At 35.1% G+C, this 19,444-nt stretch overlaps 1 protein-coding gene across 9 annotated transcripts in view; it reads left to right on the forward strand.

Annotated features, from left to right (window-relative positions):
* RIMS2 (regulating synaptic membrane exocytosis 2) overlaps positions 1–19,444 on the forward strand; it is a 747,502-nt gene that overhangs the window by 620,148 nt on the left and 107,910 nt on the right. For all 9 annotated transcript variants that reach the window (XM_015145837.3, XM_028852821.2, XM_077943948.1 and 6 more), the window contains one exon: positions 15,436–15,677. In XM_015145837.3, the coding sequence (XP_015001323.1) occupies positions 15,436–15,677 (242 nt within the window). The remainder of the gene's footprint in view (positions 1–15,435; positions 15,678–19,444) is intronic.

Consider the following 19,444-nt stretch of genomic DNA (forward strand, 5'->3'; position numbering starts at 1 on the left):
GTCTAAAAAAAAAAAAAGACACTTTGGAAGTGATAATACCAGTGAATTAGTTTATCCGTAAGAAATTTAACCATGTCACAGCAGTCTTGTTTACGGTATTAACTGAAGAAAAATAGGTGCCCTTTAAAGAGTTTTTAAGATTGGGAAACAAAAAGAATTCAGAAGGAGCCAAATCAGCACTGTAAGGTGAATGGCTAATGATTTCCCATCAAAACTATTGAAAAATTGCCCTTATTTGATGAGAGGAATGAGCAGGAACATTGTTGTGGTGGACACTTCTCTGGTGAAGCATTTCTAGGCAGTTTTTCTGCCCAGAAAAAAGCTTTGGCTAACGTTCTCAAAACACTTTCATAATAAGCAGATGTTGTGATTCTTTGACACTCCGGAAAGTTAGCAAGCAAGATGCCTTGAGCATCCCCCAAAAACAGTTGCCATGATTTTTGCTCTTTGCCAGTCTGCTTTTGCTTTGAGTAGACCACTTCCATCTCTCGAATGTCATTCCTTTGATTGTGCTTTGTCTTCAGCATCGTAGTACTTAAGCCGTGTTCTGTCTCCTATTATGGTTCATCAAAGAAATGCTTCAGGATCTTGATCTGACTTGTTTAAAATTTCTGTTGAGCCAGGCGTGGTGGCTGACACCTGTAATCCCAGCACTTTGGGAGGCCAGGGTGGGTGGATTGCTTGAGCCCAGGAGTTTGAGACCAGCCTGGGCAACATGGCAAAAGGCCATCTTTACCAAAAATACAAAAAATTAGCTGGACATGGTGACATGCACCTGTAGTCCTAGCTACTTGGGAGACTGATGTGAGAGAATCACCTGAACCGAGGAAATCAAGGCTATAGTGAGCCATGATAATGCCACTGCACTCCAGCCTGGGCAACAGAGTGAGACCCTGTTTCAAAAAAAAAAAAAAAAAAAATCTGCTGGGTGCTGTCACTCATAGTATAATCCCAGCACTTTGGGAGGCCGAGGCAGGTGGATCACGAGGTCAGGAGATGAAGACCATCCTGGCTAATATGGTTAAACCCTGTCTCTACTAAAAACCCAAAAAATTAGCTGGGCATGGTGGCGTGTGCCTGTAGTCCCAGCTACTTGGGAGGCTGAGGCAGGAGAATGGCATGAACTCAGGAGGTGGAGCTTACAGTGAGCTGAGATCGCGCCACTGCACTCCGGCCTGGGCAAGAGAGTGAGAATTCATCTCAAAAAAAAAAAAAAACAAACTTGATTGAAAGCTTTGCTTTTGTCTGCAGGTAATCTGAATCCAACAGGTTTGGCACCCATCAAGTGGAAAGTTTACTCAACTTTAATTTTTCAGTCAGAATTGTGTAAGCTGAACCAATTGAGATGTCTATGGTGTTGGCTATTGTTTGTGCTATTAATTGTTCATCTTTTTGATTAGGGCACAAATAAGATTAACTTTTTCCTCACAAATTGATGTGGATGATCTACCACTGGGGGGTTCATCTTGAACATATCATCCTGTCCCTTCTTAAAACAAGTCATCCATTTGTAAACTGCTGATTTCTTTGGGGCATTGTCCCCATAAACTTTTCATAAAATATTAGTGATTTCACCATTTTCTACCCAAACTTCATCCTAAATTTGTTGTTCTTGCTTCAATTTAAGCAGAATTAATGTTGCTGTGAAAGGGGATCTTTTCAAATGGATGTCTTATCCTTCTTAGTACCTCAAAATAGATCCTATTCAGACATGTTATAACAAGTTAGTATGAGCTTATTTTTGGTGCAAAAAAAATTTGAAATTCATGAAGTTTTTTTCATAATATGAATTTTCCATGAATTTTTGAAAACCTCGTGTATATGGTGTAAGGGAATTTCATCTGATAGCTTCTATTTTCTCTATGAAATGTAATGAGAAGTCTGCAGAGAGGAAAGCAGAAGCTGAGAGGTTTGAATAGCATGAAGAAGGTAGGTATGCACTCCTTATTGTATGAGTGGGGAGAACATGTATGCTATAATTTTGAGGCCAATGTTAGTGAACTATAGTGGAGCAACTGCTCTGCTGAATTTTTTTCAAGAATGCTGATATGGGCCAGGCATGGTGGCTCATGCCTGCAATCCCAGCACTTTGGGAGGCCAAGGCAGGCACATGGCTCAAGCCCAGAAGTAGTTAAGACCAGCCTGGGGAACTTGGCCAAACTTCGTCTCTATAAAAAGAAAAAAGTAGAAAAAATTCATCAGGTGTGGTGGTGTATGTCTGTAGTCCCAGCTACCTGGGAGACTGAGATGGGAGGATCACTTGAGCCCACGAAGTCAAGGTTACAGTGAATTGTGATCGCACCAGTGCACTCCAGCCTGGGTGCCAGAGTGAGACCAGGTTTTTAGGTCTCCCAACCTAAAAAAAAAAAACAAAAAAAAAAAAAAAAACTGCTGAAATGTTGAGATGTACACAGAGAAGCAGCATGTGGTAGGATTTATCAGGCAGTTCAGCCAGTTAGATGTCTTATGAGGAGGGATACTCAGAAAGTTTAAGATATTTGCAAAATAGTGATTGAAATGATGGGCTATGGAACCTAAGTTGGTTAAGTATAAGTGAAGAGGAAGGGGCTGATATTGGGAAAAAAGTGGAGGGCTCAAGGTTCTCATAATGTTGAAGAGTAAAGATAACTAATTAATTGAGCTAGAAGGAAAGGAGACAGAAAGCCTTGTAGCAACCTTATGGATACTGTTGGGGTAACGTTCTGGATAATGTTATTCCCATTTTATATAATATGGAGACCAAGGCATAAAGACTACTTTGATTATTCAGTTACAACTTGATTAGTGTAGCTATATCTTGAATGTGAGTTTTCTAATTAAATTCAGTTGGCTTACCAGTAGATAATTACTCTGCTTATTAAATATACAAATCATCCATATACTTTGTTCAACACTTTTGCCATAAATGTGTTCAGGTTACAGTGGCGACGTTTTTGATGACCCATTTATTGTCTATCTTATGTCTCTACTCTCACTGAGCATTTTTATCCAATTTTAATTAACATTTAGCTAGAAGCAATAATACAGCACTTAAATTGTCATCCTTAACAGACAAAAAGTGGTGTATGGGAAAATCTACATTTGGGAGTTTTGGAATGTTTTCTAGGGATAATCTAAGGAATAAAGGGAATTTCCAATGTTAATAATTATTTACCAACAAAACTGAAGAGTAAATTTATTCATGTGGATTGTGTATAGCATTTATGCCAGAAGTGTATAACTTTTTATTTAGTGCCAACCATAATATTTGACATTTTGTAGTTAATAAATTAGTCTGTTCATGGAATCAACCTAAATGCCCATCAGTGATAGATTGGATAAAGAAAATGTGGTACATATGCACCATGGAATGCTATGCAGCCATAAAAACGAATGAGATTACATCCTTTGCAGGGACATAGAGCTGGAGGCCATTATCCTTAGCAAACTAACACAGGAACAGAAATTTAAATACCACATGTTCTCACTTATAAGTGGGAGCTAAATGATGAGAACACATGGACACACAGAGGGGAACAACACACGCTGGGGCCTTTTGGAGGGTGAAGGGTGGGAGAAGGGAGAAGAACAGGAAAAATAACTAATGGGTACTAGGCTTAATACCCGGGTAATGAGATAATCTGTACAACAGATCCCTATAACACAAGTTTACCTATGTAACAAACCTGCACTTGTACCCCTGAATTTAAAAGTTAAAAAAATTCGACTGTACTCACATATTAACAATAATCTGAAAATTAACAAATAAATTAGTCTATGAAATTAAATTTACTTGTATATCATTATTATCAATCATCTGCATTCCAAGATTATTTTATGAATGGTTTTTATTGAATTACATATTTTTCACATTTGAAATTACCAAAGGTATGGGGATTATTTGGCTATATGAAATCTGAGGGACTGTTTCTTCGAGGCCACAGACCATCTCTGGTTATATAAAATAGCTGCTTCTTCAAATAAATCTAACAAGTTTGTTTCTATTTTTAGTAAAACCTTAATGCCTCCGTGTAATTGTAAATATACATAATAATTAGAGCCAACATATCTTAACCATATTCTAGACGTTGTGCTAATTGCTGTATATATGTTACCTCATTGGGGTTGCTTCGTTAATTCATGAGGATTACCTCATCACAACCTTGAGAGAGTTAACATTTGTTTTAAAGATAAACTCATTTATTCAACAAATATTTGCTGAACACTTACCATGTGGCAAACATTATTTTAAAACCTACAATTTACCAATGAACAAAAGAGGAAAAGTCTTTGCCCCATTTAGCTTACAATCGTGTATATAATAAATAGATGGCATAAGATAAATAGCAGAAAGGTATATAATCAATAGAAGATACTTAGAAGTGAAGCATAGTTTTATTCTTGACATCCTCACTGAATAGATTGCCTTGTTTATTTGTTCATTTGTAGGTTTGTTTAATGAGATCACAGACGTAACAATGCTTCACATTTGTGTTAGAAATTCTACATGTTAGAAAAAAATGATTCACCCTTTCTTACAATCCAATGATACTCTTTTAATTATTTTTAAATGTATAATAAATTATTGTTAACTATAGTCACCCTGTTATGCTTTCAAATACTAGATATTGTTCATTTTATCTAATCATATTTTTGTACCCATTAACCATCCCTATTCTCCCCACCTCCACCTCGCCAGTACCCTTCTCAGCCCCTGATAACCATCATTCTGTAATCTAGATCCATGAGTTCAGTTGTTTTAATTTTTAGCTCCCACAAATAAGTGAAAACATGCAAAATTTGTCTTGCTGTGGCTGGCTTATTTCACTTAACAAAACATCCTCCAGTTCCATCCATGTTGTTGTAAATGATGGGATCTCATTCTTTTATATGGCTGAATAGTACTCCATTGTATGTGTGTACCACATTTTCTTTATCCATTTATCTGTTGATGGACACTTAGTTTGCTTCCAAATCTTAGCTATTATGAATAGCGCTGCAGTAACCATGAGAGTGCAGATATCTCTTCAATTTGGGTGTATATCTCACAATGGGATTTCTGGATAATATGGTAGTTCTATTTTTAGTTTCTTGAGGAACCTCCAAACTTTTCTTCATAGTAGCTGTACTAATTTACATTCCCACCAACGGTGTAAGAGGGTTCCCTTTTTTGCACATTCTCGCCAGCATTCATCACCTCTTTTCTCAATAAAATCCATTTTAACTGGGGTGAAATGATATTTCATTGTCGTTTTGATTTGCATTTCTCTGATGATCAGTGATGTTGAATGCCTTTTCATATACTTGTTTGCCATTTGTTTGTCTTCTTCTGATAAATTTCTATTTAGATCTTTTGCCCATTTTAAAATTGGATTATTACATTTTTTCCTGTTGATTGAGCTTCTTGTATATTCTGGTTATTAATCCCTTGTCAGACGGGTAGTTTGCAAATATTTTCTTCGATTCTGTTCGATTCTGTTCCATTGGGCTATATGTTCCATTTTCTCCGATTCTGTTCCATTGGTCTATGTGTCTGTTTTTATTCCAGTATCATGCTGTTTTGGTTAATAGAGCTCTATAGTATAATTTGAAGTCAGATAATGTGATTCCTCCAGTTTTGTTCCTTTTGCTTAGGATAGCTTTAGCTATTCTGGGTCTTTTGTGGCTCCATATACATTTTAGGATTATTGTTTCTATTTCTGTTTAGAATATTGTTATTGTGATACAGATTACATTGAATCTGTAGATTGCTTTGGGTAGTATGGACATTTTTAACAATATTGATTCTTCCAGTCCATGAACATGGAATATCTTTCCATTTTTTGTGTCCTCTTCAATTTCTCCTGCCAGTGTTTTGTAGTTTTATTATAGAGATCTTTCACTTCCTTGGTTAAGTTTATCCTAGGTATTTAATTTTATTTGTAGCTATTATACATGAGATTACTTTCTTGATTTCTTTTTCAGATTGTTTACTGTTGCCATATAGAAATGCTACTGACTTTTGTATATCAATTTTATGTCCTGCAACTTTCCTGAATTTGTTTATCAATTCTAATAATTTTTTTGGTGGAGTCTTTAGGTTTTTCCAAATATAAAATCCTGTCATCTGCAAACAAAGATAATTTGACTTCTTTCTTTCCAATTTGGATGCCCTTTGTTTATTTCTCTTGTCTGATTGATCTAGCTAGGACTCCCAGTATGATGTTGAATAATAGTCGTGAAAATGGGCATCCTTGCCATGTTTCAGATCTTGCAGGAAAGGCTTTCAGCTTTTCCCCCTTCAGTATGATACTAGCTGTGGTTCTATTGTGTATGGCTTTTATTGAGTTTACGTATGTTCTTTCTATACCCAGTTTTTTGAAGGTTTTCATCCTGAAGGGATATTTAATTTTATCAAATGCTTTTTCAGCATCAATTGAAATTATCATATGCTTTTTGTCCTTCATTCTGTTGATATAATGTATCACACTGATTGATTTACATATGTTGAACCATCTTTGCATTGCTGGGATCAATCCCACTTGGTCATGATGAAAGATCTTTTTAATGTATTGTTGAATTCAGTTTGCTGTTATTGAAGATTTTTGCATCTTAAAACCATGACATGTGCATTCTAACCACTGTATTATTTGTAATATTCTCTTGAATATTTTTCTCTCTCTACATGTCATAATTTTTACCCACCATTCAAGACCCAAGTTTATAAAGCTTTTCTCATCTCTGATTCTCAATAGTATCCTTCCCTCTAGTGAAATTTCCTAACACTGGGTTTATGTCCCTTTTCTCTGTACTTATACCTTTTCTTTTGCTAATTTGTATAAGCATTTTCACTCATATTTGTACCCCTAAAGCATATGCCCCTTAGATCATAACTATGTCTCATGCCTTATTTATTGTTCTTATTGACCACAGGGCCAAAGCTACCATTTGCCTAAATGGAGGCTTTGCACAATTTAGAAAAAGTGGCACCTCTAGGTAGATAATTAGAAATGTATATTTGCTTTGAACAGAACAGTTAGAGAAAATTCCCTTTTTATGTGAAGAAAACAATGTATTCTTCCTTTTTGTCAATTTCAGCCCCTATATGCCAGAGCATGGAGGGCAGGTACCATTTTAGCCCCCACTTGTGTCCTTGGGACCTAACACCAAGTAGATGCAAGGTAGATGTTTGCTAAAGGAATCAATCAATTTGTGGCAAGATGTTTACTATAGTTTAAATTAGCTGAGTCCAGAAATGTTTGAACTAAAAATTCAAGGAGAAAAAGAAACAAAATGGAAACCAGGTCATCTCTCTAAGGATGATTTAAAAAAAAAAAAAAAAAGTAGCTGAAATCATCAGAGAAGAGATACAGTTTTTGTAAGATACATGTTATAATGAAGACATTTTAAAATCATAATTTTTGTATACATTTTTATCTTAAATCCACAGAGAAAGCAAATGACACCTATTTTTTTTAATTTATTTATTATTATTATTATACTTTAAGTTGTAGGGTACATGTGCATAACGTGCAGGTTTGTTACATATGTATACTTGTGCCATGTTGGTGTGCTGCACCCATCAACTTGTCATTTACATCAGGTATAACTCCCAATGCAATCCCTCCCCCCTCCCCCCTCCCCATGACAGGCCCTTGTGTGTGATGTTCCCCTTCCTGAGTCCAAGTGATCTCATTGTTCAATCAGTGACAGATTGGATTAAGAAAATGTGGCACATATACACCATGGAATACTATGCAGCCATCAAAAAGGATGAGTTTGTGTCCTTTGTAGGGACATGGATGCAGCTGGAAACCATCATTCTTAGCAATCTATCACAAGAACAGAAAACCAAACACCGCATGACACCTATTTTTTAAACATGTACATTTTAAATGTAGTTTTTGTGTTTAATTGTTTTTAAGGAAGAAAAAACACAGCTAGAGAGTGTAGGGACATATAACTAGCATAATAAAAGATACTGAAAATTTATCCTTTCATAATAGACAAATGATTAGGAACCATGAGCATGGTGTAATAAACAGAGAAACATATGCTTACGATATATAACATAATACATTTAAAATTTTTCTTTAAAGTAACTTCCTTCAAACTTATGGTGGAGGGAGAGGTCTATTATTCAATAATTTGGTAGATAATTTATAAATTCAAGAGATAGTAAAGGTTCAATATATAGACAGACTTAAGAGTTTAAATGAATTTTTTTATGTTCAGTTAATAAAGGAATATTCCTAATTTCCTTAAAGATTTAGCCTTCATAAATTTATCACTTTTAAGGAAGATAGCCATGATCTCTCCAGAATGCCCTTTGATGTTATATTTGGAGTCATAATACTGAGCTGAATCCCAAGTCTCCTGATACAAGAACCTGTGCATTCTAAGTTCTCACAGTCTTTGGGCAGCGCTGATGTAATACTTGAATAGGCAGTTAAATATGAGTAAGTCATGCAGGCCGTGCATTTGTCCCCACACAGGTAGGCCTTATCCTATCTACAGTGCTCACCTTCACTTCATTCCATTTATATTTAGTTTTGTAAATTTTCTCCAACAAACATTCTCATTCTTGCCTCAGGATATTTGCACTTGCTCCTCTCTAAGCTTAGAACACGCTTCTTTTATCTGACTGGGTTCATCATTCAGAGCTCAGATCAATTGTCTCCTCTTCAGAGAGGCCTTCCTTGACAACCTTATTTAATGTTGTCCCCAAACTTTTCAGTCCCTTGTTATTTTATTCCATCTTATTTTCTTCAGATCACATATCACTATCTAAAATTATCAATTATTTACTTGTTTACTGTCTTTCACTATGACAGTATGAATGAAACCTCCATGAAACAGGAGCATTCTGTCCTTTTCTATGCTATACCTCTTAATTTTGAGAATAGTGCCTGCTACATAGCCTACTACTTTTAATTTATTTTTATTTATTTCAAATAATTTTTTATTTTATTTTATTTTATTTATTTATTTATTTTGTGGTGGAGTTTCACTGTTGTTGCCCAGGCTGGAGTGCAATGGCATGATCTCGGCTCACTGCAACCTCGGCCTCCCGGGTTCAAGGGATTCTCCTGCCTCAGCCTCCCGAGTCGCTAGGATTACAGGTGCCCGCCACCACGCCCAGCTAATTTTTGTCATTTATAGTAGAGATGGGGTTTTGCCATGTTGGCCAGGCTGGTTTCGAACTTCTGACCCAAGGTGATCCACCCACCTCAGCCTCCCAAAGTGCTGGGATTACAGACATGAGCCACTGCGCCCGGCCCAAAGTAAATATCTTTTAAATAAGAATGTCCAAATCCTAGGAATATGACATGTTAAAAGGGAGCAAACTTTAAACTAAGAAACAAATCGTTTTTTTAAAAAAGAAATATTTAATACATTGGAATTTTTGGCATTAACAAGCTCTTGGGAAAGGAATTTTGAAAATTACAGGCCTCCTGGATGCTCCTTAAATTATCCCAAATAAGCAGTGACCTACCTTGTGACCCCTGAAATACTGCTTCCTGCCATGAGACCTAAGACTTAAGAAGGTTAAACATAGATTAATTACTAATGGCTATAATCAAGGCAGATGTTTTTGACTAAATGGACGTTGTTAATTAGCCAGATATTTCTCCCTAACCCTGGACATTTTGTGGAATAGACACAGACACACACCCACACGCCCTCTAATACGTTTAGATACTATACTAATACATTCAAGCATATTAACATAATGTATTTATATATAGTACTTGCAATAATGTTAAAAATACTAAACTTTACATTTCTGTCATCTCCAGAAGTCAAAGAATTAGTATGAAAAACTCAGTTTTTACATACTCTTCAAAGAGAGGTTTTCATTTAACTAAATTAAGATTTATTGACATTAGAGTTGACCATTGGAATTTCAGTTGTAAACCAAAACCAAGTTCTTATGCAGCCATATTTGTGTTTTACATGCTGATACTTGCCAGCAAATTAATCAAAGAGACTATGTCATATCATTTTCGTATCCCCATATTTGTCATAATAGGTGTTCATTAAATCTTTGTTGAATAAATGATTACTAGTTTACTAGCCTAAAATCATAGATGGTAATTTGAGTTAAAGTGAAATAAAGTTTGTTATGTAGTAAATTAGGATAATGATAATTTTAGCTACCACATTTTAGGAAAGAAATGGTATTTAATATAGAGAAGTTTTTACATAAAAGGAGAACTTTAGACAGAAGCCAGATTTTGTTGTTGTTGTTGTTGCTTTTTTTTCCCCTGCAAAGAACATGCAAGAAATGGCACTTTAAAATCCAGACATGTATCCAGTAACTGCCAACTGGTGCGATGAAGTATGAGTTATAATAGTAACAGGTATTCAGTTAATTTGTGGCACCTGGCTGAGGGAGCACAACAGTGGGAAGAATAAGGAAGTAAGCCTTTCAAGATAACATGTTTAGGAGCTTGACCAGTCCTACTGGGTTTGTTTCTAATCTACCAGAATGCTATTGTCTTCAAACTCTTGAACACTACAAGCCCTCTCTATCACCACTTCCTTGCCAAAGGTGTTATAAATAGTTTCACTCCTGGAACTATCTCTGTCTACTTTCTATCCTTCAATGTCTTTTCTGTCCCTGTGCCACAGTCCTAATACTCCATTGTATTAGCTGTTAGGCCTCCATAGAATCACCCCAGTCTTTCATTCCTTGGTAAACTATTTCCAGACTACCTTCTCAGCTCTAATATGATGAAATATTTGTTCTGGCATGACTATGCATTCTTAAGACTCAGAATTTGTCTTTGTCTCATCTTTGCTATTTATTATCTTGAAGCCAAACCACTTAACCTCTATTCATTCAAACCTATCAATGAAAACTTTTGGCCCTATAGCATATAAACTTCATTTAATTTAATCACATCTTCCAATAATCCCTAATATGCTATTTATGTATTTGGGGAATACTCATATTTCACTTGCTTTGTAGTTATTTGTTACTTTTCTCCTAATGATTGACAATACTAGATTTGCCTTTTTCTTTAACCATTCAGGATACAACTTTTCAACAACTATGATTTTGCCATAAATCAGTCTCTTGTATTGGAAGTTTTATATATTTAACTTTGATAATACTAAATATATACAGTTTTTATTGTTTTTCTAAAGCCAAAAATTATAAATATGCACAAAACAATATTTAGAAATGTAAAAACAGTGTCCCTTTCTAAAACTGAACACCCTATATCAACACTCAATATGTTGTGTAGTAATCTGTTAGGATTAGCTAGAAATCCATACTGTACCTTTAACGCCTGACATGAACTAATGTGGGTTGAATAATTTGACTTACATAAAAGAAGAAGCGATGTTGGTCCTTGATTGCTTTTTTCATTTGTCTGTTTTAGTTTTTTTTTATTACCAACACTTTTTATGTTTATTCTGGAAAAAACAAAATAGAAAAAGACAAACTTTTTTTTAAAAACATAGCTATCAACCAGAAAAAATTAAAATGACTTTTAGCAGACTGGTCACAGTATAACATTTCATATTTTTGGCTACATACATTTATATTTTTCCCCTAAAAATAAAATTTTTCTGAACACAATATTTTATTTTTCGTCATACTCTCTTCATTCTCCTTTTGTGCAGATGACTGGTACATCATCTCATGAATCTAGGCTTCTCAAATTACTTAGTTTAGCACAAAATATTTCTTCTTTTTTTATAAAACTATTTTTGGATTTCTGTCACTGGAAAAACTCTGGGATGTGAATTTCCCTATGTCCCCTCGTAGTAGGGTGAATCCATATTTAATACATATGTCACCCAAAGCTAAGTTACAAATATCTGCTTCTCCCTCCCCATCCCCCACCATCAAGAATATCTTTTTATGTCCATAAACATTTATATATAACAGCATTTTCAAAAGTACATTGTCTTTTATTGATGAACATAATTTATTTAAACACCCACTATTGTTGGACATTTGTGGGTTTTCTCCCCTTGTTTTTATTTTTTATTTTTTTTTTTTTGCTATTATAATCAATTTTGCAGTAAATATCATTATAGCTAAATCTGTACACATTGCTAAGTTTTCTCTTGTGATAAATTGTAAACTAGAATTGCCAGGTTAAAGGGTAGGCTTGTTTTTTTTTAAGGCTTTTGACATATATTGCCAAGTTGCTCTTTAGAAATCTATCACTGAGATCTCACCAGAAGTATTGAAATATACTGTATTTCCAAACCCTTATGAAATTTCTCTTTTAAAACAATTGCTAATGTAATACATCTTTTCCTAACCAAATTGAGCATTTTAAAATATTGCCCATAATTACAAATTCTTTACTACAAAGTATTTCATAAATCAAGAGTCCCAAAACTTTAAAAATTTTGGTAACTTGTGACCAGACACGGTGGCTCACGTGTGTAATCCCAGCACTTTGGGAGGCCAAGGCAGGAGGATCACCGGAGGTCGGGAGTTCAAGACCAACCTGACCAACATGGAGAAACCCCGTCTCTACTAAAAATACAAAAAAAAAAATAGCTGGACATGGTGGTGCATGCCTACAATCCCAGCTACTTGTGAGGCTGTGACAGGAGAATCGCTTGAACCCAGGAGGTGGAGGTTACAGTGAGCTAGATTGTGCCATTGCACTACAGCCTGGGCAACAAGAGCGAAACTCTATCTCAAAAAAAAAAAAAAATGGTAGCTTGTTTTTTTACATTTTTTGCTTATAGTTTTAGATGATGTCCAGTGAAGAAAGAAAAGGAACCCTAGCCGCAACCTTTCTCTCATCAAAACAAACCACTCTAGTGCCACTATTCATAAACTCATCCCTGGTGATCTCTAAGTTCAAGAAAATAAAAAGAGTATCCATCTTATAAAACTTTTAATAACCCTTTTGGGCCAGGCTCGGTGGCTCACGCCTGTAATCCCAGGACTTTGGGAGGCCCAGGAGAGAGGATCCCTTGAGTCCAGGAGTTGAGACCAGCCCTGGCAACACAGTGAGACTCTGTCTACCCTGCCCCCGCCCCCAAAAAAATTAGCCGGGTGTGCTGGCATGCACTGTAGTCCTAGCTACTTAGGAAGCTAAAGCAGGAAAATCACTTGAGCCCAGGTGTTCAAGGTTACGATGAGCTATGGTTGTAGCACTGCACCCTAGTCTGGGTGACAGAGCAAAACACTGTCTCTAAAAAACAAATGAATAAAAATAAATAACTCCTTTTGTAAATAATGCTTTATTAAAGTTGTTAGGTTGAAGAGAAGTGTACTTGTTTCAAACCAAGTTCTCATTAAAATATTATCTACAAAAAGATGTATCAGTTCCAATTAGTATTTTATTGTAGTATCTTATTTGATTTTGGTCAAGTTCTTTATGGCCTTGATATTCAAACATAAAAATTCAAATGCAAAAATCACAAGATACAATTTTGTGAGTGTATCTTTGACATCCTTGGTAATTAGTAGATTAGGTGGCTCTTTAGAAAAGTATATGTTTTCAGTGAAAATTTCTTTTTCTTTTTTCTGAGACAGGATCTCAGTCTGTCATCAAGGCTGGAGTGGAGTGCACCATCTCGGCTCACTGTAACCTCAACCTCTCGGGCTCAGGTGATCCTCCCACCTGTGCCTCCCAAGTAGCTGGGACTACAGGCATGTGCCACCATGCCTGGCTAATTTTTTACTTTTTTGTAGAGATGGGGTCTCACATGTTGCCCAGGCTGGTATCAAACTCCTGGGCTTAAGCAGTCATCTTGCCTCAGCCTCCCTAATTGCTAGGATTACAGGCGTGAGCTACTGTGCCCACCCAAAAATTGCTATATAACAGAAACACTAGTTTATTCTAACTATGGAACATAGGTCATAATATAAAGCCTTAGTTTCTGTTAAACTTTGGCCCTTTTAAACTATAACAAGCCTTGTCTTTTTACTTTCTATCAAAATCAAACAAAGTTGAAAATTATCAGTTCAGGATATTACAGAAACATATTCTCTTCTCTTTTCTCTTCTCTTCTCTTCTCTCTCTCCTCACCCGCCTGTGCCTTCTCTCTCTCTCTCTCTCTCTCTCTCTCTCTCTCTCACACACACACACACACACACACACACACACACACACACACACACGGACTCTCTCTGTCCTGTTTCTGACTATGTATGCCACATTTTTTCTTAAAACAAATGTGAGGGATATAATAGTATACTTCACTATATATATTTTTTTAATTTCACACTGGGTCTTTTCCCTCTTAAATACTTGGAAAAGATATTACATAGGTTAACAAAAGTAGTATGTGGTCCTAGCCTTTAACCAGATTTTACTCTAGGATAGAAAACACTTTTTTTTTTTGGAAGACCAAGATATTGAATTAGATATAAGAGTTCACCTCAATAGGTTAGTTTTCTAATTCTCATCCTTTATGTAATGTTTAAAGATATTTCTGTTTCTTGATTCTTATTCTTTTTTATTACTTTATATATTAAACATTCATTATCAGAACCAAAATAAAACTTTCCCCAATACTGAGTCAAAAATTGATGTGTAAATAAGTCTTTTCATTCCTGCAAAACAGACTTCTTCTCTCATATTCCTCCTAGGTTTACGGGGACTAGCTAGATAGCCTGCTTCCAGATTCTTCACTTTCTAATCAACCTCTACCATACTCCAGAAATCGTGGAAAAATCCAAAGTCATTTCTTTAATTACTCCCAGTTGCAGTATTAGTCTTGCAGTAGATTATTAATCAGCTCACATGCCTCAGTGATTCATTGATTGCTTTCTGGTGCACTGTCTGGAAAACTGCTAATGATTTTTCTTTCTTTCAAAAGAATGCAAGAAGGAAATCTTTCTTTTCTTTATTTTTGTAATATAGATTTATATCAGTAATGATGAAATTAAGTAAAGTAAAATAAAGTATTTTTTAATTCAAAGCTAATGAAAATAGCAAGTCTTTTTAGAAAATTTAACCATTAGTAGATAAACTTTATTATGAGAAAAGTTACAGGGCCACTCTCGAAATGGATACTATATTATTGGCCTTTTTTTTTTTTTTTTTTTTTTTTTTGGTAAAATTTTCCCACTTGTCTAATTTCTTTTTGAAAGCAACAGTAAAGTACAGAAGAATGTTTTTGTAAACTTCTCCCTTATGTTGTATGCCTACCTAAAGGCATACTTCCACTTGCAGGACAGCATAGTGTCTTAAATGAACCCACTGATTTTTCATGAATTTTTTTCCTGTGATTATGCGAACTTGCACCTTGTCTTTGACAGTAGAAATAAAATCATAAATCTGATTTTGCATATTTGCTGTAAGGTTGGCCCAGAGTAGCAAAGCACAAAATCAAGACCATGGTACTTGAAATTTTTTAAATCCTAAAAATATATTCCATTAGATGATATAATTTAATTATACTCCAAATGTTTTATCTAAAATGCATTTTCTGTCTTTTCCTTTTTACTCTTGTCCTCACTTTTAATGATCCATCGGCTGACAGTGTCTTTACATCCAAAATGCAAAGCAGACAAATGGGCATATCAGGGAAGAACATGACAAAAAGCACCAGCATCAGTGGAGACATGTGCTCACTGGAGAAGAATGATGGCAGCCAGTCTGACACTGCAGTGGGCGCCTTGGGCACCAGTGGCAAAAAGCGGCGCTCTAGCATTGGTGCCAAAATGGTAGCTATTGTTGGTCTGTCACGGAAAAGTCGCAGTGCTTCTCAGCTCAGCCAAACGGGTAGGAATTTTAATGTTACTTTTAACTTCATATTTGAGTTGTCATTACAAGGTATATTTCTTTTCTCCTATTCGTTTTATTGCAGTAATATGTGGATGATGACATGTTCCAGAGGGAAAGGGTATTTTAAACTAGTTAACCTTTCTGAGATCAACAATGATGTTTTTTCCAGTGATCAATGAGCCTGCTTCAAAATGAACCTTGGCTAGTGTTCTTAAAATGTAGATAATGTCTTTCCTCCTCAGGGAAGAGTTATGCTGTGACACCCAATTGCCAGTTGCTGATCCTTTGTAAAGATAATCTGAAATGGGGGATATTTGCTTTTCTTTAGGTTCCTCAAGTTGGAACCAGCTAAATTAATTTCCATTCCCAGCAAGATACTGTGAAGATGACTCCTCATATTTTGTGTGAATAATACAGTTCTTGTATTGCTGACAACCCAACTTCCTTTTCAGTTTGTAAGCAACATTTGCCAGTAATGTCAATTTTCTCACTGCAATTTTTATTTCCCTGTTAAAACTTCAAACAGCAATATTCTCCAGCAGCAGGGATGGAGGAATTTTCTGCTGACAGTGAAGATATTCAAAGCTTTGCTACTTTAAAATTCAGTTGCTAAATCACATCTGCAAAAACAAATTATAGACAACACTCCTACTCAGAAAAGCCACTGTTAGCAATTAAGAAATTTGTGAATCAGAGCGATGTCTTTTTTTCAAATGGGTGTTGATAATTAAACATTAAATCCTTGGTATCTTGGAAATAATAGCATATCTTCTACTTAACAAACAAATGCATGTAATATGGTGTTTCTTTTATTGCAAAATAAATTATAGGCAGCTGGATTAAATCTAATTTATGCTTGACTACTAGGACTCTTGTACATAGAAGTCAGATATAAATCTACAGCACAAAATAATTTAAGGTTACTTTAATTCTTGGACCCGGCTAATCTTGATTTTTACAAACTAATTGTAATTCTGGGAATTTAGTCTTATTTAACAATATTATGTTGAAATAATTATTTGGTGGTATTTTTTATATTCTGATTGTAACTAAAGATATTTAAAGTGATTTTTGTTATAGGATTTTTTATTTGTTGTTTTAAAATACTATTTTGCATTTGAATGTATAAATAGCAGTTTAATTTATGAACAGTGGACATACAGATCATACTTTAATGACTTAAAATTGTTAATATTTATACATAATTAACTATGTTGTGCTAATATGATATATGTTGGCCTTTTGAAATTGAGATTTTTTTATACTTCTCTAATAGAAGTTCATTGCGTTTTTTTCTTTAAAACTTACAAACATCTGTCAATCTAAAATTTCTCTAAAAAATAAAGTCTACTAATGTTTTTTAAATTAGGAACCTCAAATGGATGTTAATAAGACTACAATTCAGAAAATATATGAAATGAAATAATTAATTCCATTCATTCAGGGTTGTTATGTATAAATATTGCCCACTTACCGTGTGCCAGACACATGAAGAAAAAAGATGAATAGGAAATCATTTATAACCCAAGTTGCTTACAGTCTAATAGAGGACAGATACTTAAACAGATTGCTTCAAGGTCATACACCAGTGGTGAATCTAGAATTACATAGAAGGTACACTGGATGCTCAGAGGAAGGCCACTTGACTCAACCTGGAATTCCAGGAATGAATTCCTGGAGATGATACCTAATCAGAGGTATCATCAGGTAAAAGACAATTAGAAAGGTGTTCTAGATAGAAACCATAAGAAACAAGGCATAGATCCATGATATGTGCAGGAATGATAAGCAGTTACATAATTTCAACATAAAATGTTAGACTGAATAGCTAGAGATGAGGCTAGTAGATAAATAGAGACCAGGTCATAGAGCATCTCACATCATAGTTATAGATGATAGGAAGTTTTAAAAGGTTCTCAGTAGAGGATTGATATGGTCATATTTGTATGTACTTTATGTATAGTTTTTAGCCCATTCAGGCTGCCATTTGTTTATGTAACAAATAATTTTTGCATACCTATCATTTGCCAGGGACTATCCTAAAGAAAACAGAGACAGAAATCCTTCTTCTCTTGGAGCTTATATTCCAGTGGGGCTACAATAAAGAGGTAAACTTAAGTCCACATCTGGAAAAGAGCATTTAAGGATGAATTAATGGAGAAGTACAATAATTCAGACAAAAGATAAGCTCCTGAACTAAGCCAGTTGTAATAAAGATAGAGAGGGGATGATAGATTCAGGGAATTTTTAAAGAGCAAAATTAGTAGTCAGTTACCTGATTAAGTGACTAATTGGATATGAGGAGGTGAAGGAGAGAAAATTCTAAGATAACTCCCATATTTCTGACTTGCATCACTGAGTGGATGGTAGTGCCATTAATGGATATTGGAAATATAAGAGGAGTGGTTGGGGCATGGTGACTGATGCCTGTAATCACAGCACTTTGGGAGGCCAAGGCAGGCAGATCACTTGAGGTCAGGAATTCGAGACCAGCCTGGGCAACATGGCAAAACCCCATCTCTACAAAAATATAAAAGTTGGCCCTTCGTGATGACTCATGCCTGTAGTCCCAGCTACACTGGAGGCTGAGGCATGAGAATTGCTTCAGGAGGCAGAGGTTACAGTGAGCCGAGATTGGCTGCTGCCCTCCAGCCTGCATGACAGAGCAAGACTCTGTCCTGCACTCCCCCACACACACAAAAAAAAAGAGAGAGAGAGATGTTGGGGAAAGAGGAAGAGAATGAATCTTTGGTTTAGGAAATTTTGAATTTGTGATATCTGTGAAAATTTCCAAGTGGAAATGTCTAGAACATTTAAATAAACACTTTTGAAGCTTGTGTCAGGACCAGGGACATAAATATGAGAGTTACAAAGTTTAGATAATACTTAAATTCATGAACATGGCTGAAATTGCCCAAGAAGAATGATACAGATAAAATAGCAGTAGGCCAAGACAATGCCCTGTGGAAGATTAGCATTTTAGAATTGTGCGGAGGAAAAGTCCAAGAAGAAGAAGAAGGAACAATCACAAAGAAAAGACCAAAATTATGAGAGGATAGTGTCACAGAAGTTAAGATGTAGAATATTTCAAAAACAGAAGGGTCAGTATTTCTAAATGACCAATTTCATGTCTTTACATTTTTGGCATAACTATCCCATATATCTTTCTTTGATAGTATTTGTATTACAAAATTATAGATCTATTGACCATACATTGAGATTCTGTAACAATACCGATTTGGTTTTCATGTATGAGTAGTTATAGGTTTTTATCTCAAAAACATTGACATGTTGGCAGATTTAAGAAATGTAGTCTTGTTTTTTGTTATATCATAAAGTTCTTCCTATCTATTACATAGCAAATAACAAAGTCTCTTTGTCATTGTCTTAATTACTATTCGGTGACATTATAATGGGTACATTTTTAATAGTTCTTAATATTTGCAGTTATTCATACCTACTCACCTAATAGATTTGACCTGCTGACAATAGAATTTAGATTATCTCTCATTTTAAAGCCCAAGTTTAACTGTAGCATAGCCAGAAATTACTGGACTTCAAACTTTCAATGGATTTCTAAGTTCTGTATTTGTGTGCATATGTATATGTGTTTAAAATAAGATTTTAATTATGCTTTATTTTCTTAAGAAAAAAATGGAATCATAAGCTCCAAAAGTATTTGAAACAAATCTTCAAATTTCAGTATTTGAGCGTATGATCTAGTAGCTTAGATATTAAATTATCAAAAGTAATTATCTACAGCA

The sequence above is a fragment of the Macaca mulatta genome, chromosome 8 (assembly GCF_049350105.2).
Source record: "Macaca mulatta isolate MMU2019108-1 chromosome 8, T2T-MMU8v2.0, whole genome shotgun sequence".
NCBI classification, from domain to species: Eukaryota; Metazoa; Chordata; class Mammalia; order Primates; family Cercopithecidae; genus Macaca; species Macaca mulatta.